This window comes from Geotrypetes seraphini, chromosome 3, assembly GCF_902459505.1.
Source record: "Geotrypetes seraphini chromosome 3, aGeoSer1.1, whole genome shotgun sequence".
Classification (NCBI taxonomy): domain Eukaryota; kingdom Metazoa; phylum Chordata; class Amphibia; order Gymnophiona; family Dermophiidae; genus Geotrypetes; species Geotrypetes seraphini.
In genome coordinates, this window is record NC_047086.1 from 65,057,544 (window position 1) to 65,085,379 (window position 27,836).

A 27,836-nucleotide genomic window follows, 5' to 3' on the forward strand; every position below is an offset into this window, starting at 1 on the left:
CCCTTGTCATGATAAGTAGTAATTTATTATTATTAGATGATATTTGGCTCTTCGCTCTCATTGAAGTGCCAAATAATACCGTATCATACGATAATGCCACCGGATTTTCCAATAAATTATGTACTTGACTCCAGATGGATTCCCAAAAACTATGTATCAATGGACAATAGAATAGTAAATGATCTAATGTCCCAGCTTCAAGATGACAATGCCAGCATCTATTAGACTTAAAACTGTCTAATTTTTGTAAACGAACTGGGTTCCCAAAATGCTCTATGCAACAAGAAAAACCAAGTTTGTCTCGTAGATGCCGACAACGTACGTCTCCAATTCCTTACAGAAAAGCAAATAAGAAGGAGTCAGTCGTAATTGAACACCGAGTTGTATCTGCTTGATAAGGAAATGTTATAGTTTTTACTCCTCACACAGTCTCAGAGCAAAACATGGTCACATCAAGTTCTTGTTGTCAATAACTCATATGTCTTCATCTTGAATTTATCCGCTTCTTGGTTTTGTGGCATTCATTGTGGCAGATTCTTGCATCTATTCTGTGCTAAAAAAAATTGTTGCCATTCAATGATCTCTTTAAACACACAATTAGTAAAAAGAAAAGCTGCAAATTGGTGTAAATTACCCATGTAAAAACAAACAGTAGACAACCTAACCAATGTTGCTTAAGACAAAAATCTGGGTTAAATATTCCTATAGCTGACGAGCTAGCTTTGTACTTTGAAAACAAGGTGGAAACTATCTGGACCAACATACAGTGGTTTATGATTTAAGTTTACCTGATACTAACCAAGTTGAATTTGTACATAACCTTATTAATCTTGGTTGTTGTTCAGATTCTGATCTTTTATGTTAATTTATGCTGTTGTGAATCACTTTAATACATTTGTAGTAAGCAGTATCTTAAGTTAATAAACCAAATTAATTCAAGGAGCCATTGTGGCAAAATGTTGTTGAGATCCCCACAGTATTATATCAATTTGTATGAATATGTTGGGTTTATGTGTTTATATGTTCAGTGTTGTTCACTTTTTATTTTACTGTAGTGATATTGTTGTCTGCTTATGTCTTTTTATGATTACAGATTTATTGCTGTTTGTTAATACAGTATCATAGATAAGAATATAAGAATAGCCTTACTGGATCAGACCAATGGTCCATCAAGTCCAGTAGCCCATTCTCATGATGGCTAATCCAGGTCACTAGTACCTGGCAAAAACCCAAATAGTAGGAACATTCATGCTACCGATCCAGGGCAAGCCATGGCTTCCCCCATGTCTGTCTCAATAACAGACTCTGTACTTTTCCTCCAGAAACTTGGCCAAACCTTTCTTAAAACCAGCTACGCTATCCACTCGTTCCAGAGCTTAACTATTCTCTGAGTGAAAAAATTTCCTCCTATTGGTTTTAAAAGTATTTCCCTGTAACTTCCTTTGTTTTTGTTGTGAACCACTTTGGAAAGTCTTTATGAGTGGAAGAAAGCTAAAAAAAAAAAATCGAATTGCATTTTAAAAAGCATTTAATAATGCTTTTCCTTTTCAGTACATGACTGGTGCTAGATATATTTACAATAAAATCTGCAATTTGAAGTATAGTCTATCATCCCCAGCTGAAATGCCTAGCCTTGTTTTTTATATACAGTATTGTAACCTTTATCCTGGGAGTGTTTTCATGTCTGCTTGTAGAAAGTGTCTCTTTTGGTTATTTCCTGCCATGGCAGCATTTCTCTGCTCTGTTGCAAATGATACAAGGCTTTTCTGTCTTCTGTGTGCCAGGGTTTCAGATCGAGCCCTCGTCACATGAGAAGGAGCTCCCGAGCTCGGGTGGAAGAGAAGTCGCCTTTGGTTGAAGTGCCCGGGAGTGAGCAAGAGTCACAGACCTCATCCATGAGAAAGAGGAAAATCAAGAAAAGCAGCAGAGTCCAGCCAGACTTCTACCACGCCGTCCAAGTCACACCAACACGAAAGCCAGTAAGTACTCTAATTTTATACACACAACAGAAAAGGGTTTAATTTGGAGCTATTTTATTTCACTGAGGTATGTGGTATGTCATGTTAAAAAAATTCAATCCGGAAAAAACAAAGAGGAGATATATAGTTTACTCAAAAGTAATCAACGTGTACCACAACTGAGCATAAACTGTTGTAATACAGCCTGCGTAGTAAATATTAATTTTCACAGACACAACGGACCTCATCCACCCGGGACATTAATTTGCTTTTTCATGTTCCTACTGGGGTGGTATATTCATCATTGATCCTTAACAAAGGGCTCCTTTTACAAAAGCCGCGCTAGTGGTTTTAACGCACGCACTGGATTAGCGTGCGCTATAGCCAGAAATCTACCGTCTGCTCAAAAGGAGGTGGTAGTGGCTAGCGCATGTGGCAATTTAGCGCGCATTAAGGCCCTAGCGCAGCTTTATAAAAGGAGCCCAAAGGATCCGATGATTTTTACCATTGAATTATTTCTATATACATGTGCATATCAAATATAATCGGAAAAAGGAGCATTTAACTTGCGTTGCCTGATGGTAGCTTAACCGTTTCACATCGCTGTTTCCTCAGTTGCAGTGAGGCTTTGTCTGTGCTCGTTTATATAGAAGAACACACGTCGGGATGCTGTGGAGCAAAACAAAAAGGGGGGACCCATTCTTGAAAAAGCCTTTGGGTGAAACTGGTTGAACCTTAAGGTCCTTCCCGAGGTTTAAAAAAAGAATGAAGAAATAGCTAAAGCTAAGTACAAAAGTTTGAAAGTTGTATAAGAAAAGTTTATCGATTTGCACAAAACATAGAATATAGAGCACAAGCACTTTAAAAAAAAACTAAGGTCTGATGATGAATAAAAGCCAGAAAGAGAAACAAGCCTTCAAATAATTTGGCTGGTGGTTTGCTGGAACTGAAGACCATAGAGGTACTTAGAAAGGTATTATAACAGGGGTAGGGAACTCCGGTCCTCGAGAGACGTATTCCAGTCAGACTTTCAGGATATCCCTAATGAATATGCATGAGATCTATTTGCATGCATTGCTTTCAATGCATATTCATTGGGGAAATCCTGAAAACCCAACTGGAATATGGCTCTCGAGGACCGGAGTTTCCTACCCCTGTATTATAAGAAAAAAAAGATCACTTAGAAATTAGGCACTTTGAAGTTTATTATATGCCGTTGTGGATTGATGGCATTTATATAACATAGCACAATCAACAGTCACCTGTTGATTCTATTATAGTGAATATGTTACATTTTCCAACCCGAGTCTTCTGAATTCCAAATGGTTATAGAACGGTTACATACAAACAAATTGAAATTGAATGCAGAAATAACTAAGGCCTCCTTTTACGAAACAGCGATAGCAGTTTCTAGCATGGGGAGCCGCACTGAAAGGCCCGTACTGCTCCCGACGCACATTGAGTTCCTATGAGCGTCAGGAGCAGCGCAGCCCATTCAGCGCGGCTCCCCGCGCTAGAAATTGCTATCGTGGTTTCATAAAAGAGGGGGGACAGAGTTTATCATTATTTTGAAGAAAGATCGTTTGGATGCCCCAGTCTATCATCCTAGCATGAGCATCTATCCCATCTCCTCAATTAAAATATTAGGAGTATTCACTGACAGATTTATGTATCATTTAAAACACACATATTTAATTTATCAAGTAAATGCTGCTTTAAATTTAAAACTACTCATTCAGTTACCTCACTTTTCTCAAAAAGGCCCTTTGCACATTAGTACATTTTTTTATTCAGCAGTATCCACGTTAACAAAATCTGTTCCATGCACGTTATTCAGAACATGAAGGTTAAACTTCTTCATGGCGCCAAAAACGTAGGACCAGTAAAAAACATGGCTTTCCAGTTACTCCTAGAATAACTTTCAAGATATTGAGCCTTATTCACAAAGTTCATTATCCAAGCAGTCCACTCTTCCTTTCCCAACTTTTAATACCCTCTGGGTTAGCCGGGGCTTTAAGATCATGCCAGCAGAATCAATTAGTTATACCCTCATTTTGAAATATAACTAACTCTATTTGGAATCCAGTTTTAGTGTAGTTGGTCCCTCACTTTGGAATTTCCAACCCAGTCCTCAGACTTATCAGGGGCCTCCAGTGTCTAGTGGGGTGGGAATAATGCACACTCACTTCCACCTTGTAGCTGCTGCATCTCCAAAATGGCCACCAAGAACAATCATAGTAATACCACAATTTTAGAAAGCTGATCCCACATCCAGCTTTCTGAAATTGCTATTCCCTTTCAACATGGAAGTGTTCGAACATGCAACCCTGATCCTATTTCACAAGAGGCTTTAAATCTGGCAGAGCCTCTTGTAAAATGGTATTGGAATTCCACATTTCCTAACTTGAACATTTGAATTCTCCTCGGTATGTCCTTTCTAAACTGCTGTTCATGAGATGGCTAAGGTCCTGACCTTTCAATAACCTCTGCAACTTCCAGAAAGGAGGCCATGTTTTCCCTGACTAACAAGGTGGGAGAATCAAGTTTCAAGTTTATTATAAATTTGATTAATCGCTTATTCAAAATTCTAAGCGATGTACACATCAATAAAATTACAAAATTTTAGGGGGTAATAAAACAAACGAAAAACTACAACCTTGCAGAACATATTAAAGACTAACCTTACAAACATATTTAAAACAAGAGGAGAGAATGGGAAAAGAAATACAAATTGTTGATAGTAGATAAGACAATTATGGGAAAAAAAACAATAGGAAGGGAGAGAGCAATGTGCTATTGGGAAGTTATAGAATGGACTTGAAATGAGACTCCTAAACAGGTTTTCAAATTATCAAATGCATCCTTAAAAAGAAAGCTTTTTAATTTGCTCTTAAATTTATCCAAATTGTGTTCTTCCCTTAAATAAATAGGGAGGAAATTCCATGTTTGAGGGGCTGTGATAGAAAAGATGACTTGCCACCGTGTGTTGTTAATTTTAAGTGAGGGAATAACTAGTAAATGTCCTTAGAGGGAAAGTTAGGCTAATATAAATATCCAGCCTGGGGGGGAGGGGGGGATCTTTTGCTTTTGCCCTTGACCATTGTACCAGGATACAGTTAGGGAATCAGGCTTAGCTCTTATCTCATTAAAGCCCATATGCATAAGAGAGGGTCTCTGGTTACTCAGGCCAGAGTATCTAGAGAAGAGAACAAGGGGAAAGTAAGCATCAGAGCCTGCAAAGTTACTGCACTTGTTAGAGGAGGACATTAGAATGGGGAACTAGCTTTCCATCCCTTACTTCTACAGGGAGACATGAAAGAGAGAAAAAAAACCCAATACCAAGCCTTAAACCTGTGGCCCGAGGGCTGCATGCGGCCCCGTGAAGTATTTTGTACGGCCCCAGTTGAGGGCGATGCAGTGTTTTCCTCTGCTGCCCCCGGGTGTTTACCGTCTTGCCGGCTCCCTCCTCTGTCTTGCTGCAGCGTTTGGGCGGCCCCAGAAACATTTTTTTTCGGCCAAAGCGGTCCAGGGAAGTCAAAAGGTTGGACACCCCTGCCTTAACTGCATTGCCAGAGGATCCAGAAACTACATCCCAGGAGAGACAGAACAGACAACAAGGATTCTATGAGTATAGACTCAGAAAACTTGACATATATATTCAGAGAGAGAAAGAGAGGGCAAGGACGTTTTCTCTCTGGGACAGGCAGTGGCATAGCGAGGGTGAAAAGTGCCCAGGATGGTGGGGCACCTCTTCCCTTGCCCCACCCCCCCAAGCAGCATGACCAACTTGTTGCCCTTGTTGGCGTTGGCGCTCCCTCTGATATCACTCCCTAGGCGCAGAACTTGGAAGTGATGTCAGAGGGAGAGCCGACGCTGGCACAAGCAGCAGGTTGGAGTTGCTGTTCGCACTGGCGAAAAGCTAGAGGTACGGTGTGGGGGTGGGGGTGGGGGTGGGGGGTAAGTAAAGGTGCACGTGAGGCGAGGGGAGGAGTGGAAAAGAGCAGGGAGATGAAGAAGAGGATGGGTGCCAGTGCCCCCACCAAGATGGTGCCTGGGGGCAGACTGCCCCCCCCACCTTACTACACCACTGGGAACAGGGCCCAGAGGACATGCAAGGTGTACAAGTTTATATTTATGTAATGGGATTTATTACCGTATTTCCTCATGTACAAGCCGCAGGAAATGCCAATTTAGCTTTTAAAACTCTTAGATAAGCTCCATGTTACTAGCCATGGCTTATCTAAGCATTTTAAAACCTAAAACGGCCTATACAATGGGGCGGCTGGGGCGGCCTATACATCCCTCCCCCCCCCCCCCCCCCCCCCCCGGTAAATATCTTCACCAGCTGTCTCCTGCCTCGTCGCGGCCAACGGTGCAGGCAGGAGCATTTTTTTCAGCATCCAGCCGGTGCCACGCTGCTTCTTCAATGCCTGCGTCAGTTCTTGAGAGACTCACGAGACTTGTGAGTCCCACATGCAGGCGTTGAGGAAGCAACGCAGGGCCGGCTGGATGCTGAAAAGAATGCTCCTGCCCTGCACCGCTGGCTGCCACAAGGCAGGAGTCAGCCGGTAGCCGTCCAGGAGGGAGCTGCAGGTACGGAAGACTCTGCGGCCGATCTTCCAATGGGGCGGCTTATCTACAATGTCTTTAGATAGGCCGCCCCATATAAGGAAGCTGCACCCAGTGCAGGGGATTGTAAAACCCATGTATAGGCCGTGGCCTATACATGGGGAAATACGGTCACCGCCTTTTTCATGAAGAGATTTACCCTAAGCGGTTTACAACACATTGAATAGTAATAAGGTACTTTTAAGTATTTTCTCTACCTGTCCTGGCAAGCTCACAATGACATAAGTTATACAATTGTCTATAGGTACTACCTTGACAAATGTAAATAGGAAAAGAGAATAACGGAGAAGACTACACAGAACTGTAAGGGCTAGATTCACTAACTGTTGACTGATTCTCTGGCTGATTTTCCAAAAGCGATTGATTCACTATTAAGTTTGCATGCAAATGACTTGCATGGAGGTGCAAATCATTTACATGCAAACCCACCGACTCAATCGACGATTGTGACATGCGCAGAGCCCTAACAGTGGTGGCAGGAGAAGCAGCCTCCTGTCACTGCTGTCAGGGCTTCTGCTTTATTTTTTTAATGGAACAGATGTTCTGCACGATGTAAACACGCACCATCTGTCCTATTAAAAAAGTCCCCCCCCCCGTGCTAGCACCCCCAAGCGGGATCCGGAAGGTTCGCCCCCCACATTTCGCCCCCAGCAATTCGCCCCTCACATTTCGCCCCCCACATTTCGCCCCCAGACACATTTCGCCCCCACACATTTCGCCCCCACACATTTCGCCCCCCGGATGTTTCGCCCCCACACATTTCGCCCCCACACATTTCGCCCCCAGCAATTCGCCCCTCACATTTCGCCCCCCACATTTCACCCCCAGGTATTTTTCGCCCCCACACATTTCGGATCGCAAATCCTTACCTCACGGGCCCTCAGTCCAGCTGCTGGTGTGCGCGAGCGAAGCCAAGGGGGGGAGGGAGTCGAAGTCTGGCCCCGCCCCCGGGCTTTCCCCTTTTTCGTCCGCGATCCGCTAGGACATGAAGGGGGATCGGGGCTTGGTAACTGCACCAACTTAAAATAAAAGAGACCCAAAATTAGGCTGCATTTTGTAAAAATTCTCTGCATCTGTTTTGCAGATGCCCACTCCCTCCCTCTATTCTGGCAAGCAGCTCCAGCGTCAGGGTAGTTCCAGCCCCTGCGGTGTCTCCTCCCGACTCTGCTCCATGGCATCACTGTCATCTGACGCCAGGTCCGAGGCGGTGTCTGAATCGCTGGCTTCCAGGCATGCCCGAGCTGGATTCACAATAACAGCCCGCCGTTTTTCATCCTCCAGCTGCAGTTGGTTCTCTTGCGTGCCTTCAATGTGCTGAATTACTAGACCAGCGTTTCCTGAACCCTCTCCATTAGGCACATGATCTTGAAAATGTGATGGCTATATTTCCGCCGCGGCCAGACACTGCCCCCCTCCTCCTCCCTGCCCTATCTTCCTACCTCTGCCGATCGTTGGCAAGCTTTCCGAACTCCTGCCCCGCTACTAACCGGTTGCGCGGATCCACTTAGTCCATCTCAGTGGCACGAGCAGCAGCGCAATTTGGCACTGCTTCTCAGCGCTGAGCAGCTTCCTTACTGGCTCCCAAGAATTCTCCCGAGAATTTGGGAGCCAGTAAGGAAGCCGCTCAGCACCAAATTGCGCTGCTGCTCATGGCATTGATTTGGACTAAGTGGATCCGTGCAGCTGGTTAGCAGTGGGGCAGGAGTTTAGAAAGCTTGCGCCTGCCTGCTGCTCTGCCTGCCTCCCTCTGGCCCAAGCCCCGATCCCCCTTCATGTCCTAGCGGATCGCGGGGGCGGGGCCAGACTTCGGCGCTGCTGCTCATGGCATTGATTTGGACTAAGTGGATCCGTGCAGCTGGTTAGCAGTGGGGCAGGAGTTTAGAAAGCTTGCGCCTGCCTGCTGCTCTGCCTGCCTCCCTCTGGCCCAAGCCCCGATCCCCCTTCATGTCCTAGCGGATCGCGGGGGCGGGGCCAGACTTCGACTCCCTCCCCAGCAGCTGGACTGAGGGCCCGTGAGGTAAGGATTTGCGCTCCGAAATGTGTGGGGGCGAAAAATACCTGGGGGCGAAATGTGGGGGGTGAAATGTGAGGGGCGAATTGCTGGGGGCGAAATGTGTGGGGGCGAAATGTGGGGGGCGAATTGCTGGGGGCGAAATGTGCGGGGGCGAAATGTGTGGGGGCGAAACATCCGGGGGGCGAAATGTGCGGGGGCGAAATGTGTGGGGGCGAAACATCCGGGGGGCGAAATGTGCGGGGGCGAAATGTGAGGGGCGAATTGCTGGGGGCGAAATGTGGGGGGCGAAACTTCCGTGAACCCCCCCAAGCCACCATCCCCCCCCGAACTCCCATCAAAATGGCAGGAAGGATGCCTACTCCCTTCTGCCTGGAAAGACCTCTTCCCTCCCCTTGAAACAAAAGCAGGAGGGGTGCTCACTCCCTCCTGCCATGAAGGTGCCTTCTCACTCCCCCCCTGAAAAATCAGCAGGGGGGGATGCCCACTCCCTCCTGCCCTGAAAGGGTTCATAGACAACCCCGCGAAAGACAAAGGCGTGCGCCGAAGAAAATTACAGTTTTTAGGGGCTCCGACGGGGGGTTTTGTTGGGGAGCCCCTCCAGTTTACTTAATAGAGATCGCGCCGGAGTTGTGGGGGTTTTGGGGGGTTGTAAACCTCCTCATTTTACTGTAAACTTAACTTTTTCCCTAAAATGCAGTATACAAGTTAGAGAGTTGCACGGGGACAGAAATCCCACCCATCCCCGCCAGGATCCTCTCCGTCCCTACCCATCCCCACAAGGAATTACCTCCATCCCCGCCCATCCCCATAAAAAGCAGTAATTACTTCTGACAGGATCATCAATTCCACAATTTATTTTGTGTTTGCGCTGCTGTTTTCCTTGTGGAATCTCTTTGGTGGAACTCTTTTTTTGTTTTCTGTTCAGGTAATTAACTTATAAACCCCTAAGGCTGACGTGCCCATTATATTATATGGACAAACCCTGCTTCCAAAGCCTTCCATCCCCGTAGGAGTCCTGTTGGCTAGAGGGAGGTCCCCGTGGGAATCTCATGGGCCATAGGGGGGTCCCCATGGGAGTCCTGTGTGTTAGGGGGGATTCCTGTGGGATTCCTGCGATCCCCGTTCCCGTGCAGACCTCTAATACAAGTCCCAATCCTATAATGCACTACCTGCTAATGCCACACACCCTCATAGAAACATCAGAAGAATTCAATAATGTGTGCTAACTACTCCATTATCCTTTAATGCAGTGTCTCAAACTTTTTTAGCTCTGTGTTATATGGTCTTATACCAAATTACCTTCTGATCATTTTGAACTAGTAGAAAACAGACATTCTTCACAAAACACAACCTTATTTTTTTCCTCCTCAACAAAAGGTTGTGTATACAAAAGATTTCTTAATAGATCCCTATTCTTTCAGGCAGGACTTTGGAACAAAAGGTTTAATGGTTTGATCTTAAATTCTTCTTACCGGTTCATAGACAACGGCGCAAAAGACAAAGGCGCGCCCGGACAATTGAGCGCAGTGCGGAGGCGCGTGCCGCTCTAAATTACTGTTTTTAGGGCTCCGAAGGGGGGCGTGGGGGGAACTTTACTTTACTTAATAGACTTCGCGTCGGCGTTATGGGGGGTTTGGGGGGTTGTAACCCTCCGCATTTTACTGTAAACTTAACTTTTTCCCTAAAAACAGGGAAAAAGTGAAGTTTTCAGTAAAATGTGGGGGGTTACAATCCCCCAAACCCCCCACAATGCCCCCACAACGCGGCGCGATGTCTATTAAGTAAAGTGGGGTGGTTCCCCCCCACACACCCCCGTCGGAGCCCTAAAAACAGTAATTTAGAGCGGCGCGCGCCTCCGCGCTGCGCTCAATTGTCTGGGCGCGCTTTTGTCCCGGCGCGCTTTTGACCTGACACCCTTCTTACCAGGCCTTTAGAAGATCATTAAAAACTTATCTGTTTGATAAATGTTTATAATCTAGATAAGTTAGTAATTTCTTAAAGTTATATTTTATATATAAAGAACTGTGTTTTGCGGTGTAAATGCACTATCCCCCTCTTTTACTAAGGTGTGCTAGCCGTTTTAGCGTGTGCTAAATATTAGTGCACGCTAACACGTCCATAGAATATAATGGACGCATGCGCTAATATTTAGCGTGCGCTAATATTTAGCGTGTGTTAAAACGGCTGGCCCTTATGTTTTTACAGTTTTTACAGTTCTTAGTTCTTATTGTAAACCACACTGAACCGTGAGGTAATGTGGTATATAAATAAATTTATTATTATTATTGCATGGAGCAAATGTTTTTCACGGCACATTATAATCCGCTATAATAAAACCTTTAGCGCGCTCCGTGCTCTGTGCCACGCATGCGCAGTGCCTGCCTCAGCTGATTTCCTGCCTTCTGCCCCGATCTCCGACGCCGGCTGACTTCCTGCCTTCTGACTACGCTGTTGCTGCCGGGATGCCTTTCTTCTCACCCCCCAGGACCAGCAGCGGCAGCTGCCGCTGTTTCATCAAGCAGCCGTGGGGCATTTGCTAGGCCGGCCCACTTCGATAATGAGAGGCGGGCTGGCCTAGCAAAAGCCCCGAGGCTGTCCGGTTTAGCAGATGCTGTACAGGGGGAGCAGGGAGGGGAGAAGGGGTACTACTGGACAGGGGAGAGGTTAAAGGAAGGGAGAAAGGCTACTACTGGACAGGGGGAGCAGGGAAGGGGTGCTGCTGGACAGGGGGAGATAAAAGGGAGAAGGGCTACTGCGGGACAGGGGGAGCAGGGAAGTGGTGCTGCTGGACAAGGGGGAGGCAAAAGGAAGGGAAAACGGCTACTGCTGGACAGGGGGAGCAGGGAAAGGATACTGCTGGACAGGGGGGGAGGTAAAAGGAAGGGAGAAGGGGTGCTGCTGGACAGGGGGGAGGTAAAAGGAAAGGAGAAGGGTTACTTGCTGGACAGGGGGAGCAGGGAAAGGATACTGCTGGACAGGGGGGAGGTAAAAGGAAGGGAGAAGGGGTGCTGCTGGACAGGGGGAACAGGAAGCAAAGAAAGAAAGAGAAAGAAAAAAAGAAAGGCCTCAGTGCCCCATTGTGCTAAAAGTTTACACATCTATTCTAACACCTGTTAATGTAACGGGCTTAAACACTAGTTGAAATTATAAAATTGCAAAGCCAACAAAACATTAACCCCCTCTTTTATGAAACTGCAATAGCCATGCTGAATGGCCCGCGCTGCTCCCGACGCTCATAGGAACTCAATGAGCATTGGGAGCAGTGCGGGCCATTCAGCGGGGCTCCCTGTACTAGAAACTGCTATCGCACACGGTATTACACGCGTTAAACCGCTAGCGCGCCTTTGTAAAAGGAGCCCCGAGTGCCCTTGGTATGGGCCCCAAAGTGACGGACTGAGATACAACCTTATTCAGCATCTAGAGGGTGAAATATTTTGTGCACTGTATTTTTGTTGTATCTTTCCATCTTTGTTGCCTGCGTGTTTCCAGTCTCCCTTTTTTTCTTTTGCCTGTCTTCTCCAGTCCTAACTCCTTTTTCGGGCTCTTTTTCCATTTCACTTTTCTTCTGTCTTGTCTTCATCACTTTCTCTCTCATCACTCTCTGACTTTGATTTTTCAATTTCATATAATTTTGTTCCATTTCTTTCTTCTCTGCCTCTAAAGCTCTCCCTCACGTCACCATTTCTTCACTCTCCATTGACTCATACCCTAATTCTACCTTCCTTCCCCGTTATCTCTATCCTTTTCTTTACTGTTCTAATTCTTCATATCTTCATTTTTCTCTTCCATTGTCCCCTTTCAGACCTCTCTCCCACTGTACTGTTCCCAGTGGCATACCTGGCCAGGTTGAAGTCTAAGGCGGAGCATCTTCTTCTCTGGCTGGAACACCTTCTGTGCGTGGCCATCAGCTGTGCTGGTCCCCTGCCCCGGAACAGGAAGGGGTAGGGACTGGTGGAGCCGATGGCGATGCACAGGTGGGCCGCAGACCCGTGACCTCTTCAGCACCCCCAAACTCTCTGCACCTGGGGCGGACTACCCCCCCTTACGCTTGGTACACTACTGACTGTTCCCTACATCAATCTACTACTATCTAATGCTCTCCTCCAACAGCCATTTCTCTATGTCTTGTTTTATCACTTTTCATCATCCTCAAACCAACTCTTATCTCCCTCAACTATTTCTTCTTATTCTCATATCCTTTCAACCACTTCATTTCATTTACCATATATAATCGAATGTAAACCGAGATTCTTGGGCCAAAAAAGGCCCAAACATGGGGGGTCTCAGTTTATATTTGAGTCAAAACCCCCCCACCCCCCCTTCCAGACCTGTTGCAGGCCTCCACCAGGCCTACCGTAAGACCTGCTGCTCGAGTGGTGGGCCGGGACAGGAAGGATCTCTCATGCCTCCTGTCCTGGCTAACTCTAAAAACTCCCACCTCCTTCCCGCATCCCAGATTAGCAAAAAGTATATCTTTAATATTCCTGGTGGTTCATTGGTGAACCGTGGCAAGAGCGATCATCTTACACTCCTGCCATGCAGAGCTGCTATCTGAATGGCTGACCTCGCGAGTTCCCACGGTCTTGCAAGGTTGAACCAATCAGGTTTGGTCTCTCCCCGTGCATCACATGATGCATCAGAGAGGGGAAGGCCTGCCATTTAGACAAGCAGGCCCAAAGCAGGAGCCTGAGAGTGGGCTTCATGTTTCCAATATTTAAAAAAGGTATGGGGAGGTTCCAGGGTGTGTCTGGTGGCAGGAGGGAGTGAGCATTCCTCCTGTCAGTTTTTGGGGATTCAGGGAGGACAGTGGCCTGGCGCAGAGGTAGAGGGCATGGTGCGGGGATGTTGTGCATGGCAGGAGGGATTGGGCATCCTTCCTGCCATTTGCATTGGGTTCGTGGGGACAGTAGCTCGTAGGTTCCTGGCTCAGAGGGACTGTGTTTATCGGGGGTCATTGGGGAAGGTCATCATCAGTGGTGGGGGACTTTTTTCATTTCTTTTTTATGGGACAGATATTTTGCATTTTGGACTAGCCAAGCGATATTAGTGTATCAATCGCTTGGCTATTTTGCATGGAGTTTTAGCTAATTTGCATGGCTGGACTGGAAAATGGGCGATCGAGGGGAAAAACACATGGTGGGCCATTTTGTGCACTAGGTTGGTAACAGCGATCATTGCTAAAGCTGTGAAAACAGGTTTAGTGACGATTGTTGACTTTAGTGCATCCCCCACTTAGTCTGTTTTGTCCACATATAGACCCAGTCTTTTCACATCTGCCGCAGAACACGTGACAAAGTGGAATTTGTGGAGGAAAATGTGTCAGTCAGCTCATATTTGCATTGTTGACTTCAAGGAGACAGGGAGAAGTTGGAAGAGAGGGCATTTACCCTCTTTCCCTTGGCATTCAACTCCTCTCCTTTTTCCCTCAAGTATTCACCCAGTATATGACATAAACCGCTTTGGCTCCCCTTCTAGGGTAATAAGGTAGTAACCACCTCATCCACAACACCGCAACCAGATATAGGAAAACTCACACCTCATTCTCATACCCCCCAATTAAGGAGGTCAAACGGAAAAAACTATATGATGGCCTCCTGGCCACTCAAGCAGCCAAACTAGACAACCAAATCGCCAATCTACTGACGGCATCCCTCGACTACAAGACTTTTAGAAAAGAAATAAAGACCATACTCTTCAAGAAAACTCTGAAAAAAGAAATAATACTGCAAGTTTCAAACTCCACCTCTCACTAAAGCCAACTACCCCAAACAAATAACCTTACCCATTTCTTACTCTCTTTGAAAATGACCAATTTTTTTTTTTTTTTAAGTTCTTGTTGTAATACATCTTGGATAATTCTTTTGTAATCCGCCTTGAACTGCAAGGTAATGGCGGAATAGAAATCCCTAATGTAATGTAATGTAATAAACCCTGGAAGAGAACAAAGTCTTGGTGAACCCTAGAAATTGGTAGCTCCACGTTAATTCTTGCCAGTTCTGCACTGAACTTAGTAGGCTTAATCTGGGTTGTCCCACAAACAAAGGCACTCTGCAAAACTGGTTGTGTGAACCTTATCAATCAAAATCTTTAACATCAAATGTAAATAAAGTTTTGCCAGAATAAATAAATAAATAAAGATCTCTTGGACTTTTTCGTAAACAAAAAAATCAACTAGCAGGGAAGAAATACTCTGCAGACCAGCATTTGGTCCCTCTTCAATGAAGGCTCTTGACAAAAGTAAAGGCAAGAAAATAGCACTCCAAAATAAGAACAGATTTATCCACACACTAATTTTCTCAGTAGTCAAATACGGATGCAAAAGCTGGACACTGTAGAAACAAGACAGAAGAAGATTGACCCATTTGAATTTTAGTGTTGGAGAAGGATTTTATGCATGCCGTTGACCGCCAGAAGAACTAACAAATTGATTCTGGACGAGATCAAACCAACTCTGTCACATGAAGTCCAAATGATGAAGTTACAACTGACTTAGTTTGGTCACACCATCAGAAGAGAGATCACTGGAGAAGGACTTCATGTTTGGGAAGAGCAAAGAAACCAAGTGAAGAGGGTGACCTGCAATCAGATGGCTGGAACGTTGAAAACAACCATGGGGATGATGCTGGAGGAAATTACTGGACTATCATAAAACTGATTTATTTTTAGATCTGTAATTCATCAAGTCGCTAGGACTTGAAGGTGAGCCAGTGGCACCTAACATCCCCCCCTCCCCCCCACTTTTACAAAGTCACGTTAGGCTTTTTTTCAATCATCAGCCATGGTGGTATTAGCTCCAATGCTCATAGATAATGAGGAAAAAGGACTTCAGACTTTTATATGTTGTCTATCCTTTATCAGTGCAAATTCTTTTTCATAGCAAAAGTGAAAACAGTAGTTAAAAACTCATGCATCTTACTTTCACAGTCCGATGTTCATGACTTCACACAAATTGTTTACTACATAATTTTCAGCCAATGATCTTAAACATAAATTTTGAGGCAGAATTGTAAAAAAAAAAAACCCCAAACACATCTATCTCACTGCAAGTACATTATCTCACTGCATCTATCTCACTGCAAGTACATTAGATAGAGTGGGAGCCTGCCGAGACCGTTAGAGAATAATGCTTGAGTACCAGAATAATTTGTAATCCACGTAGAATTGTAGGATATGCGGAATATAAGTTATCAAAAATGTGGATTTTGACCAATAAATAGTTTTGAACATAAGTTATTTAAAAACCCCAAACACTTTCTTTAGCCCAGCGGGGAGCCTTGTTTCACCAACTGCTGGCCTCCTCAGGGGTTTCCTTTACAAGATGTCCAATCCTGCTCTTCCAATCCAGTATTGCTCATTCAACTTCTCCTTACACCGTCAAAGGATAGACAACATATGGTCTTCCTGTGACGTGCCTGAGGTCCTTTTTCCTCATCATAAGTAACTTTATTTACATTTGGTGTTGAAAGATTTTGCTTGATAAGGTTCACACACCCAGTTTTATAGAGTGCCTGTTTTTGTTATGTATTTCATACTTTGTGGCACTGGTGATCATCGCTCCAGGGATAATATTTAATCTCCGGTGAGGTTTGACAATGCTTTTGAGTGAAACTTACGGTGTCAGGTCAAAAGTGCGCCGGGACAAAGGCGCGCCCAGACAATTGAGCGCAGTGTGGGGGTGCGCGCCGCACAAAATTACTGTTTTTAGGGCTCCGATGGGGGGTGTGTGTGGGGGGGGAACCCCCCACTTTACTTAATAGAGATCGTGCCGCGTTGTGGGGGCATTGTGGGGGGTTTGGGGGGTTGTAACCCCCCACATTTTACTGAAAACTTAACTTTTTCCCTGTTTTTAGGGAAAAAGTTAAGTTTACAGTAAAATGTGGACGGTTACAACCCCCCAAACCCCCCATAACGCCGGCGCGATCTCTATTAAGTAAACTGGGGGGGCTCCCCAACAAAACCCCCCATTGGATCCCCTAAAAACTGTAATTTTCTTTGGCGCGCGCCTCCATCTTGCGCTCAGTTGTCGGCGCACGCCTTTCTCTTTCGCGGGGTTGTCTATGAACCCAAACTTACAGTTGCTTCAATTAATCTAGAATTCTCACAGTACTGAGTTTTTATATCGAAGAACTTGCTGTAGATGCAGTGTTTCTTTTTTCTATTTTGGGGCGGTTATGCTCCATTTGAAAGATGATCAGATGCTTAATATGCAAATTGATTTTATTCGTTATCAGCTTAGCATCTTTCACCTGGATTTTTATACCTAGAGAACTGGATGTTCTGTTTCCAGAATGTTTTCCTCTTAATGATAATCGTGGGGTCCTTTTACTAAGGCATGCGAGCCGTGGTAGGGTGCGCTAAATATTAGCACGTGCTAAATGTTAACGCATCCATGGAATATAATGGACGTGTTGGCGTTTTGCGCGCACTAATATTTAGGGCTCTTTTACGAAGGTGCGCTAGCATTTTTAACACACGCACCGGATTAGCGCGTGCTATAGCGCGCGCTAGTCAAAAAACTACCGCCTGCTCAATAGGAGGCGGTAGCAGTTAGTGCGTGCAGCATTTTAGCGCACGCTATTCCGCCCATTAAGGCTCTAACATGCCTTCGTAAAAGGAGCCCTTTATATTTGTTTTGTATACATGAATATTGTCCAGCTAAGTGAAATGTTATATGCTGCAACAGAAGAAGCACATCAGAGGAGCCAGTAGTGAGCAGGAGAGGTGCCAGCACCAGCTGACTGCCTACAGAACACGCCTCTTGCCACGAGAGGCACATCCTGTAAGCAGTCAGCCAGCGCCTTGCTGGCATCTTGCAGCACACCCAGAATCTCACCGCAGCACACAGTTTGCAATAGAGTGAGACAGACTGTGAGTCCACTGGGACAGACGGGGAAAATGCTTGAAGTACGCAAACCGCTTTGGATGTGGGTGTAAAACTACAAGAAGGCAGTACACAAGCCCCCTTTTAAATTAACTTCACATATATCATTTTACCATTCTGAAAGATCATTCAAAGTTGTTTATAGCATATAGCGTATGGTTAAAATAGAACATCACAGGATCCTTCAATTATTATATGAATATTTCAGAATCACATTTAATTTTGTAATGTTGACAACATTGTGTGAAATTTAACTGAGATTATGTAATGCCTTCTATTAAACATAACAGAATTTTAACTACTTTGTGTTTATTGACACTATCCCACCATCTAAAATGGCTGCGTGAGCTCTCGCAAGTTCCTGCGGTCTCACGAGGTTTGCTGCGGGCAGGGCTGGATTAATGGATAGGCCCAGTAGGCACGTGCCTAGGTCCCAAAGCAGTGAGGGGGGCCCGCTGAAGGAGGACGACTCACCTTGCCATTTTTTTTCAAACAGCAACGGGCCACACCACGGCATTGACGGCAATGGCCCTTTCCTGGCATCAATGGTAGCGCCCCCCCCCCATCGACGGCAACACATCTGGCTCTGTTACAGAAAGGTCCTGCAATGACTGCGTCTGCAGGTTCATTCCCCGCCGACGTAACTTACTTGCTACGGAAGAAGTAATGTTGGAGGGGGATGGACCGGCAGATGCAGTCATCGTGGGACCTTCCTGTAACAGAGCCAGCCGTGTTGCTGCTGATGCTGGGGGGGGGGGAGGCATTACCGTTGATGCTAGGGGGCCCGTTGCTGTTGATGTGGGGGGGCATTGCCATTGATGCTGCCAGCTGTTCGATTTCTGCTTTTGGGCTGCCTTTTGCAATGGAGCTCAGAAGGCAGAGCCAGCAACTGCAATGTTTGGAGGGAGAAAGGAGCATGGAAGGGTGGTGGAGGGAGAGAAAAGGGGCAGGGTGGTATGGAAGGGTGGTGGAGGGAGAGAAAGGGGGCAAATGCTGATGGAAGTGGGGGGAAGGGATAGGAGAGAGTGAAATGCCAGATCATGGGAGTGTGGGAAAGGGAAGGAGAGGAGAGAGATGCCAGACCATTGGAGGAGGGAAGGGAAGAAGATGGAAGGGGGAAGGGAGAGATGAAAGGAGAAGCAGACAATTTCTGGAAGAGGCATAGAAAGAGATCAGATGCCATATGGAAGAGGCAGAGAGAGGCAGCCAGTGGATGGAAGACAGAGAATGAGAAGATGAGGAAAGCAGAAACCAGACAACAAAGGTAGAAAAAAATTTCTATTTGTTTTATTTATTTATTTTTGCTTTAGGATGTAGTATTATTGTAGCTGTGTTGATAATTGTTTATTAATAGAAAATGGAAATAATTTTAATACATTTTTTACTAATTCAGAGACCATTACTCCAGTGGCGTACCAAGGGAGGGACAGGGGGTGCGGACTGCCCCGGGTGCCATCTGGGTCAGGAACCTTCCACTCTGCTCTAAATGGCACCAGAACCTCAAGCACGGCTGCTGTTCTTATTCTGGAGCAGAGTCGGCAGCCGTGCTGAAGTGCAGGAAGATCCTGCGATGACTTTGTCTACTGCCTCTGCTCAGGAAGAATAAGTGACATCGGAGGGGGGTGGATCGTCAGCCGCAGTCATCATGGGACCTTGCCGCAACTTCCTGCGTCTGCCGGCCCACTCCCCTCTGACGTCAGTTACCTCTTCCAGAGCATAGACAGCAGAAACAGTCATTGCAGGACTTTGCTGATATGGATGGAGAGAGAAAGGAACATAGCAGGGTGGTAGAAGGATAAAAAGGGGGTCAGGGTGGTATGGAAGGGTGGTCAAGGGAGAGAAAGGGGGTCAGTGTGGTATAGAAGCATGGTGAAGGGTGAGAAAGGGGGTCAGGGTGGTAGAGGGAGAGGAAGGGCATCAGGGTGGTACGGAAGGGTGAGAAAGGGGGTCAGGGTGGTATGAAAGGGTGGTGAAGGGTGAGAAAAGGGGCCAGGGTGGTATGGAAAGGTGGTGAAGTGTGAGAAAAGGGGTCAGGGTGGTATGGAAGGGTGATGGAGGGAGAGAAAGGGGGCAGATGCTGATGGAATTGGTGTGCAGGGAAAGGGTAGAGAGACATAAGGGGGAAGGATACTCGATGGAATTGAGTTGGAGGGAAAGAAAGGTGGCAGATGCTGATGGAAGTGGAGGGAAGGGATAGGAGAGAGTTAAATGCCAGACCATGGGCATGTGGGAGAGGGAATGGAAGAAGAGAAGAGGAGAGAGATGCCAGACCATTGGAGGAGGGAAGGGAAGAAGATGGATGCCAGACCAATGGGAGTGGAGGGAGAGATTGAAGGGGAATAGAAGGAGAGAGGATGACATATAGAAGGAGCAGAGAGAGAGTAGACAGTGGATGAAAGGAAGAGAGTGACAAGAAGACGAGGAAAGCAGAAACCAGAGAAGACAAGGTAGAAAAAAATTATATTTATTTATTTTTTTTGCTTTAGGGAAGATGCATTGTTGTTTCTGTGGTGTTGCATTGTATGCAGAGTCCAGCTCCTTGATGGTTCAGTTTAACCTTTGTTTATGTAATTCTATTTTATCTCCTCTTTTACAAAACTGTAGAGCGCTTTTTAGCGTTGGCCGTGGTGGTAACATCTCTGGTGCTCAGAATTCTATGAGCGTCTGAGCTGTTACCACCTTGGCTAAAAACCACACTACAATTTTGTAAAAGGGGGAGGGGTTAGTTTGTGATTACATATTCCATACTAGGCAAAGGTGTTTTTTGTGTTCTGTGTGTTCGAAAAGACATGGTTTTCTATTAGGATTGACTGTGTAGGATTGATCTGTACTAGTCTGGGCTGTTTAGTTTTACAATGGGTGTATTGATGTTGTACTGCTCACTGCAGTATGTAAGATGCTGCCTTTTCCTAGGTACAATCTTGTGTGATGTGTGGATTGTTACTAAAAATCATGTTTTTCATACAGATGGGGGAGGGGGGTCCAAAAATGATGGGCCCCAGGTGTCACATATGCTAGGTATGCCACTGCATAACTTCTTTCCTCAGGTCAGGACAGGGATACTGCTATGGTAATCTTTGATGTTTATTTTGAATTTTAAAATAAAAGAAATAAAGAAGTAAATAAGAAAATGGGTAAATACATGGGGGCGAGGCATGGTATGGTGTGGCAGGGGGGCCCAGTATACTTGTGTGCCTAGGGGCCCTTGATGAATTAATCCTGCCCTGCCTGCAGGAACTCGTGGCAGGCATTTTAGATAGCAACTTGCACAGGGCAGGAGCTTAGGAAGATGGCTCCTGCCCCAGTTCACCGCTGGATGACCAAAGTTTTCAAGGTAGGTTTTCTAGAGGTCTGGGAGGCAGGAGGGATGTTTTAGAGTCGGCCAGGACAGGAAGTGGGAGTGATCCCTCCTTGGCTGGCTCATTGCTAGGCTTACGGCTGGCCTGGAGAAAGGCCTGGAAGGCATAAGGGAAGGGAGTGAATGAGTAGGGACAGGGTTCAGAGCCCAGCAGGGCAGAGGAGGGAGGGGGAGGAATGGGTGCAGAGCCCAGCAGGGCAGAGGAGGGAGGGGGAGGAATGGGTGCAGAGCCCAGCATGGCAGAGGAGGGAGGGGGAGGAATGAGTGCAGAACACGACTGGTCACTTAAATATAAACTCTCAGCTTATATTTGAGTTAACCTTTTTTCCCCCCTTTTAGGAGAAAAATGGTTAACTCAGTTTATATTTGGATTGATATATATTTGAGTATATACAGTACTTGGCCTTCACATGCCTTTCCAGAGTCCTACAGATTTGGTTCATGATGCTTTCCTGTACATTTAAAATTCTACAGTAGTTTCAAGTTTATTTTAAAAAAATTTATACAGCTCAATCAGACTTCTGAGTGGTGTACAATAAAAATTACAATTTGTGTCACATAAAATGGGGAAGACAATTAAAATAGACTCTGTAATAAATTAGACGGGATGCACAGAAACAAATGGGAAGGGGGGAAGAACTACAGTGTTTTTCAAGAGAAAGAGAACAATTAAGGGGAAAAAAATTTGGGATAGGGAAAAAAGGATGCTTTCTGCAGTCGGCATGTTTTTTATGGGATCAAGTTTCATGAGGTTTTGATTAATCACTAAATCTTAATTCTAAGCGATGTATACAATAGTAAAATTATAAAATTTGGGGAACAATACGATGCATAACAAAAGCTAAGTCCTACAGGACTATTGACAGACTTGACAAAACTAAAAACACAAGGAAAGGAAGGGAAAAGAACTACAAGTTATTTGAAAGAAAACAGGACATTCAAGGAGAGTACATGAGGAAAGGGGAATTTAAAATACTTCAATAAGATTATACAGGGAGGTTAAAATTGGCTAGGAAACAAGCTAGCCAATTATCAAAGGCGTCTTTAAAAAGAAAGCTCTTTAATTTACTCTTGAATCTTTCCAAGTTGTGTTCTTCCCTCAAGTAGATAGGAAGCAAATTCCATGTTTGGGGGGCTGTGATAGAAAAGATAAATTGCCGTCTCGTATTGATAATTTTAAGAGAGGGGATCGTAAGACCTATCCTCTTTTATACTCCGAATGCCATTTTATGAGTAAGTCTAGAATAGCACTGATTAGGCTATAGTCCAATTTCCTTACTGCTCCACCCATTTCTATCTCTGTTTATATGTTTCTGAGAGGTGGTTTCACTTGATATAAAGCAACAAAACCAAAGGAGAAGGGAGGTCCAACCTTGTCTGCAGTGAAAAACCAACCAGGAGCAAACAAACCAAAACTGCAGACGTGTACAAGATGCAGGCAAAATTTATTGTGACAAATAAAATATATCTAAAAACCTTTTTACCAAGCGAGGGACCCAACATGGTCCATGTTTCGGACAACCTTCATCAGGGGTCCATGGTAAAAAAGGAAAGAAAAATGTGTCAAAAAAATGTGGAGAAATAACAAAATGTATATTTCGCCGAGAGTCGCCAACTGCTATGGAATATCACCACTTTGGTGTTGGGTCCCTCGTTTGGTAAAAAGGTTTTTAGATATATTTTATTTGTCACAATAAATTTTGCCTGCATCTTGTACACGTCTGCAGTTTTGGTTTTTTCACTTGATATAAAACATTTTCCCTCTGAGATGACCAAGCAATGTTTATTCCTAAGTGTTGTAATGTTAAGAAACTCATGCTGAACAAATGTTGGAAATTGTCAAAGGTTATTCCCCTAGAGCAGTGGTCTTCATTGCAAGGCCCTTGGGACAATGGTGGCCCACGGGGACTTCTTTAGTGGCTTCTGCCGTCATTCTGGTTTGTGTGTGTGGCCAGTGAAGTGCTTCCTCTGGGTTAAATCTGTAGTCAAGGCCCCCTCAGTCCCTGCACCTTCTCTGCTGCCCCTCTGCCTGTTGCTGTGCCCCATGACCCCCTCCTGTAAATTTGTTGAAGATTAGCATAGGCTGACATTAGACCGCCCAGGGGCCTTCTCTCATGTCCAGGGCCGGATTAATGGGTAAGCCCAGTAGGCACGTGCCTAGGGCTCAAAGTTGTCAGGGGGGGCCCGCTGAAAAAACAGAGGGCTCAGGTTTTATTTTTTCTTTCATCAGCGCTGGCTGCTGCACCCCCCCCTCCCCCGGGAAAGATCAGTAGTGCTGGGAGATTGACAATGCCCCCCAGGCATCGATGGCAACGTGAACGGAATAAGTGATGTCAGAGGGGAGTGGACCAGCAGATGCGGGGAGTTGCTGCAAGGTTCCGCGATGACTGCATCTTCCGGCTCTGATCAGGGAAGAAGTAAGTGACTTCGGAGGGGGTGGACTGTCAGATGCTTTCACCAGCAACTCCCTGCGTCTTCTGGTCTATCCCCCTCCAATGTCACTTACTTCCTGAGCAGAGCCAATAGCTGAAGTCATCGCAGGACCTTGCTTCAACGCATTGGTTAGTTTGGAGGGAGAGAGAAAGGGGCCAGGGTGTTGGAGGGAGAGAAAGGGGAGCAGATGCTGATGCAATTGGTGTGCAGGGAATGGGGAGAGAGACATAAGGGGGAGGATACTGGATGGAATTGGGTTGGAGGGAAAGAAAGAGGGCAGATGCTGATGGAAGTGGGGGGGGGAAGGAATAGGAGAGAGTGAAATGCCAGACCATGGGGGTGTGGGAGAGGGAAGGGAAGGAGAGGAGAGAGATGCCAGACCATTGGAGGAGGGAAGGGAAGAAGATGGATGCCACACCAATGGAGGGGGGGGAGGGAGAGATGGAAGGGAGAGGCAGACAATTTCTGGAAGAGGCATATAAAGAGAGCAGATGCCATATGAAAGAGGCAGAGAGAGGGCAGACAGTGGATGGAAGGAAGAGAATGATGAGAAGATGAAGAAAACAGACAACAAAGGTAGAGAAAAATTTATATTTGTTTTATTTATTTATTTATTTTTGCTTTAGGATAAAGTATTATTGTAGTTGTGTTGATAATGGTTTATTAATAGAAAATGGAAAAAAGGTGATCCTGTTTATTGGACTAATTTTAATACATTTTTTTACTAATTCAGAGACCGTAACTCCTTTCCTCAAGTCAGGACAGGGATACTGTAACAGCAGTATAGTTTACTGACTTGATGAAAGAGGTTTTAACCTCTGTAAGCTAAGTGAGAAATGTATTAGTCTAATAAAATGACGGGCACTAAATTTTCTTCCTGCTATGCCCCTTGCCTCCTACCCATATGCAAAATATAAATTGGTGGGCTTCCCAAAGCCCTGCCAGCTGAAGATCTCTTCCTCTGGGAAGGAAGGGGAGATTTGTTCAGAGATGATTGGAGGTTGCATAGTAGAAAAATTGTACACTGGCTGGAATGGTAATCTTTTTTTGTTTGTTTTGAATTTTAAAATAAAAGAAAAAAAGAAATAAAGTGGAAATAAAGAAGTAAATAAGAAAATGTGTAAATAAATGAGGGTGGGGCATGGTGGGGGGGGGGGCCCAGTGTACTTGTGTGCCTAGGGGCCCTTGATGAATTAATTCTGCCCTGCTTATGTCCTCCAACAGCAATGTCCTGTTGCTGCGCAGACAGGACTAATGGAAGGAAGGCTTCAGGACTGCCTGCTGTGGGCCTACATTAATTGCTGAGTAGAGGGGAGGGGGTTATAGGGGAGAATCTCAGAGAGAACAAGAACCAGAAGGCCATGAGCATGTGCAGATGCTAAAGGCCCAGCCTAGCAAGAGGGAGGATGCCAGATCGGGGTAAGGGATTGTGTTTGGGCGCGCAGGTGGGGGATGCCAGATCGTGGGGGGGGGGGGAACAATGCCAGTTCTCCAGGGGGTGGGGGAGTGGAGCAGCGCCAGTGACCTCGGGGGTGGGGGGTAAGGTGGAGCAGCATCGGTGGCCTCGGGGATGGGGGGGACACGAATCAAGCGAGTTTCCCTTACTTCCTATGGGGAAACTCGCTTTGATATACAGTGGTGCCTCGCATAACGGACGCCTCGCACAGCGAACGCTGCGCACAACGAACTTTATGTCTTGATCCGTACAACGAACTTCGTTTCACACAACGAAGTCGCCCGAGCTGCATCCTTCCGCGCAGGCACTGCGCTTAACTGCCCTCTCTCCGCCTGGTTCCCTCTTGCCCCCCCCGACTCCCCGACACGATCGGGGCAAGAGGGAGCTCAAGCCCTCTTGCCCCCCCCGACTCCCCGACACGATCGGGGCAAGAGGGAGCTCAAGCCCTCTTGCCCCCCCGACTCCCCGACACGATCGGGGCAAGAGGGAGCTCAAGCCCTCTTGCCCCCCCCGACTCCCCGACACGATCGGGGCAAGAGGGAGCTCAAGCCCTCTTGCCCCCCTGACTCCCCGACACGATCGGGGCAAAAGGGAGCCCAAGCCCTCTTGCCCCGCCGATTCCCCAACTCCCCGACAATATCGGGCCAGGAGGGAGCCCAAGTCCTCCTGGCCACGGCGACCCCCTAACCCCACCCTGCACTACATTACGGGCAGGAGGGATCCCAGGCCCTCCTGCCCTCGACGCAAACCCCCCCTCCCCCCAACGACCGCCCCCCCCAAGAACCTCCGACCGCCCCCCCAGCCGACCCGCGACCCCCCTGGCCGACCCCCACGACACCCCCAACCCCCTTCCCCGTACCTTTCTGTAGTTGGCCGGACAGACGGGAGCCAAACCCGCCTGTCCGGCAGGCAGCCATCGACGGAATGAGGCCGGATTGGCCCATCCGTCCCAAAGCTCCGCCTACTGGTGGGGCCTAAGGCGCCTGGGCCAATCAGAATAGGCCCGGGAGCCTTAGGTCCCTCCTGGGGGCGGGGCCTGAGGCACATGGGCCCAACCCGACCATGTGCCTCAGGCCCTGCCCCCAGGAGGGACCTAAGGCTCCCGGGCCTATTCTGATTGGCCCAGGCGCCTTAGGCCCCACCAGTAGGCGGAGCTTTGGGACGGATGGGCCAATCCGGCCTCATTCCGTCGATGGCTGCCTGCCGAACAGGCGGGTTTGGCTCCCGTCTGTCCGGCCAACTACAGAAAGGTACGGGGAAGGGGGTTGGGGGTGTCGTGGGGGGCGGCCAGGGGGGTCGCGGGTCGGCTGGGGGGGCGGTCGGAGGTTCTTGGGGGGGGGGCGGGCGTTGGGGGGAGGGGGGGTTTGCGTCGAGGGCAGGAGGGCCTGGGATCCCTCCTGCCCGTAATGTAGTGCAGGGTGGGGTTAGGGGGTCGCCGTGGCCAGGAGGACTTGGGCTCCCTCCTGGCCCGATATTGTCGGGGAGTTGGGGAATCGGCGGGGCAAGAGGGCTTGGGCTCCCTTTTGCCCCGATCGTGTCGGGGAGTCGGGGGGGCAAGAGGGCTTGAGCTCCCTCTTGCCCCGATCGTGTCGGGGAGTCGGGGGGGCAAGAGGGCTTGAGCTCCCTCTTGCCCCGATCGTGTCGGGGAGTCGGGGGGGGCACGAGGGCTTGAGCTCCCTCTTGCTCCGATCGTGTCGGGGAGTCGGGGGGGCAAGAGGGCTTGAGCTCCCTCTTGCCCCGATCGTGTCGGGGGTGCCAGGGACTACACGGAGTCACCCACCGTACCACCCGATTCGGGTAAGCGCAGGTATCGGTGGGTGGCTTATTTGCGGGGGGGTGCCTTATTTTACTTTTTTTGCTAAAAAGGGGGGGCTGTCTTATTTGATGGCCCTGCCTTATCATCGGGGAAACACGGTAGAAAAAAAAAAAAATGAACAGTTAAGTCCCAGTTTTTGCCGCTGAGACTCTGCCCTCTCACTGTAAAATTAGACTCTACTTAGTCTGTCTTTAAATTTAAAAAATGTGTGTTGTTTTAAAAAACAATTATGTTTTTAGATGTATCTAAATAAAAATAATAACCAAAAATTTATCTTTTTTTATGTCATCTTAGCATATTTTATGCTACAGAACGAATTATTTTTTTTAACATGTATTGTTATGGGAAAACGCGTTTCACACAACGAACGTTTCACATAACAAACTTGCTCCTGGAACGGATTAAGTTCGTTGTGTGAGGCACCACTGTACAAGCAATTTGGTTTGTGAGCATGCTTCTGGAAAACCAAGGTTCCACTGTATTGATTATTTTGTAGTTCTTTTTGGTCAGCTGTATCACATGTTGTTATTCTTGTACCATGTTAAATACTTTTTTTTCTTCTAATAAAAGATGTATCAATACATACTTTTGGTTTTATTACAAGTTGGGAATTGAGAGTAAGTGAGTCAAAAGGAATTTGAGATAGCCAGACTACAGGTACAGGGGTGGGGAAGGTTTGGTAGAGAGTTGTGGTGTATGATTTGGTATAAGTGTGCTTCTGAGAGATATGTAGGATAGTGAGGATGCATATTATTGGCATGTTGGGCACCAGTGTTGTAAAGAGTGGGAAAATATTTGGCGGCTCTAGTTCAGCTCATTTGGATCCAAAGTGGTCCCTGTTCAAAAATTAACTAAGACCACTGCCCTAGAGCATTTCAATATATAGGGGAAATAAAGGTCTTAAAATTGTAGAAAGGAGAATGTATTTTACATAAAGCAGAAGTCTCAAACTCAAACCCTCGGCAGGGCCACATTATAGATTTGTAGGTACTTGGAGGGCCGCAGAAAAAAAAAATAGTTAATGTCTTATTGAAGAAATGACAACTTTGCTGAGGTAAAACTCGTTATAGTTTAAAAATCTTTCCATAATTGCACAGCTGAAAGCAGTGCAACATGCAGAAAAATGCAGGAAAGCGCTTGCGTGAGGTTACAACAGTGAGGCGGCCACGTTCCAGATTAATGGTAACATACCGAGGGCCTCAAAATAGTACCTGGCGGGCCGCGAGTTTGAGACCACTGACATAAAGTAACAAAGTAGCACATTTCACTAAAATTATACATGAATTTCCTG

General features: G+C 46.6%; 1 protein-coding gene across 2 annotated transcripts in view; it reads left to right on the plus strand.

Moving 5' to 3' along the window:
- The window catches only part of DST (dystonin), an 883,569-nt gene that overhangs the window by 36,716 nt on the left and 819,017 nt on the right, over positions 1-27,836 (plus strand). For both annotated transcript variants that reach the window (XM_033936420.1, XM_033936427.1), the window contains exon 3: positions 1,785-1,979. In XM_033936420.1, the coding sequence (XP_033792311.1) occupies positions 1,785-1,979 (195 nt within the window). The remainder of the gene's footprint in view (positions 1-1,784; positions 1,980-27,836) is intronic.